Source organism: Mastomys coucha, unplaced genomic scaffold, assembly GCF_008632895.1.
Source record: "Mastomys coucha isolate ucsf_1 unplaced genomic scaffold, UCSF_Mcou_1 pScaffold20, whole genome shotgun sequence".
Lineage (NCBI taxonomy): Eukaryota > Metazoa > Chordata > Mammalia > Rodentia > Muridae > Mastomys > Mastomys coucha.
This window is the reverse complement of record NW_022196903.1, coordinates 13,291,861-13,293,666: the sequence shown is the minus strand read 5'-3', so window position 1 is coordinate 13,293,666 and position 1,806 is coordinate 13,291,861. Positions and strand designations below refer to the sequence as shown.

At 57.8% G+C, this 1,806-nt stretch overlaps 1 protein-coding gene across 3 annotated transcripts in view; it reads right to left on the bottom strand.

Moving 5' to 3' along the window:
- St7 (suppression of tumorigenicity 7) overlaps positions 1–951 on the bottom strand; it is a 252,070-nt gene extending 251,119 nt beyond the window's left edge. For all 3 annotated transcript variants that reach the window (XR_004121889.1, XM_031381225.1, XM_031381226.1), the window contains exon 1: positions 517–951. Coding sequence is in view for 2 of the 3 variants with exons in the window: in XM_031381225.1 (XP_031237085.1) it covers positions 517–667 (151 nt within the window). In the remaining variant the exon portion in view is untranslated. The remainder of the gene's footprint in view (positions 1–516) is intronic.
- Positions 952–1,806: the final 855 nt, after the last annotated feature.

The following is a 1,806-nucleotide window of genomic DNA, read 5'->3' as shown; positions in this document are numbered from 1 at the left end:
GGGGGGTTGTCAGAAATTCCAGATTCCCCGCGCGCGCGCGCGTCCGCGTGTCCCCTCGACATTCCGTTGGTTGACCTGACACGTCATCCAGGCTCTTAGAAGGACCTACGGACATGCCCTCCCCGTCCGTCCACACCACAGCGACAACCTCCGGGACCGGACAAGGCTCGCCACTCGCGCGCGCCCTCAGCCCGAGCCACGCGTGGGCCCTCGGCGCGCAGCCGGGAGGGAGCAGGACGCCTCCTCTCGGCTCGGGGTTCGGACGCTCGAGCGCCCGGGGCGCGAGACTCGCGAGCTCTCTCGGGGCTCGGCGGGGACCCGCGGGGACGGCGGGGACACTCCGGCGCGCCGGGACTGGGGGGAATCGCGAAGGCCGCGGGACTGCGGCGGCCACCTGAAGCGGCGCGCCCCCGAGCGCGCGTCCTCGCCGGCCGCGACCCTGCCGAGCGACTTTGCACTAACTTTCCGGGGCGGGGGAGGGGCGGCCGGGCCGGGCCGGGCCGGGCCGGGCCTGACCTGTGCTCAGATTGTCGTTGATCCTCAGGGGCACCCTCAGGATGTAGACCAGGAAGAGCACGAGGAAGAACCACACGGTCCACAGATAGGTCCACGACCACACGATGCAGGACTTGAGCTGCTCCAGGAAGCCCGCGCCCGCCTCGGCCATCTTCCGGCGCTGCTGCGGGCCGCCGCGCCGCTCGCCGTCTGCCTGGATGATTCACGGGCCCGAGACGCGGCTCGAGCCGCCGCCGCCAGGGCCCGGCGTTCCCCCCCGAGCTCGCCCGCCGCCCGGATGCGGCGGGAAAGCGCGCGGCCTGCGCTCGGAGCCCCCCGCCGGTGGCCTTCGTGGAGCGGTCACGTGGGCCCGGTCCCTGCACACTCCCGGGCCATTTAGACTTCTACTAGTATTTTAGGAGGACAGCCCGGGCGCCGCCGAGGGAACCACTGACGTAACAGCTCGCGCGTGTAGTGCGCTTCCGAGAGCCGGGCGGGTTCCACACACTTTGTAAACGTCTGGGTGAGAGCTCGCAAAACAGTTGCCAGGACCCGGGGTTATAGAAGGAGGGGAAACTGAGGCCCAAAGCCCTGCTAGGTCTACCTTAAGGGGGAGTCAGGATTCAGTTGCAATCAACCTTTCCAAGACACGACTCTTAAAGCTCTGTTTCTCCCAGGACTGGGGGCTTTAAAGGTATCAATGAAATCCAGAAGGGCTAGAAGAGATGCACTCCTGGTCAGGAGGCCTGAAGAGAAATTGTGTTTGCCTTTGTGCTAGCTTCTGTTATTTGTTTTGTTTTGTTTTGTTTTTCCAAGCAGCACTGTGAAGGGTTTTCCAAAGAAGTTGACAACATTCATTTTTCTTTTTCTTCCTATTTTCCAAGTGATCACCATTCAAACAAGTCTTTACTTGTTGTCTTGATTTTTGTTTTTAACATGTAAGCAATTCCCTAGGATAATTTGGCTTACTTCATCTGAACCTAATGAAAAATAAATAAAAATAAAACTACATTGTGAGCGTTTTTCCCACAGCTGAATAAAACAGTGTATTCTACACAAGTCTGTAGATGCTATCTCCGAGTCTGTTTCCGTTCGTCCATAAACGATTTGACTTTTAATGCATTCAGTGTTAAATGAAGCAAATGCAGGTTTTCCCAACTATAACCAGGACATTAAAATTCGTCACGGAACAGATTATCTTATTATAATTTTTATATTGCTCATGATTAAGCTCAGAATGCACTACCTCAAAATGGAACACCTTGTGCTGGCGTGCTGCATGCCTTGAATGGAAGGGAATTGGAAAGGTCT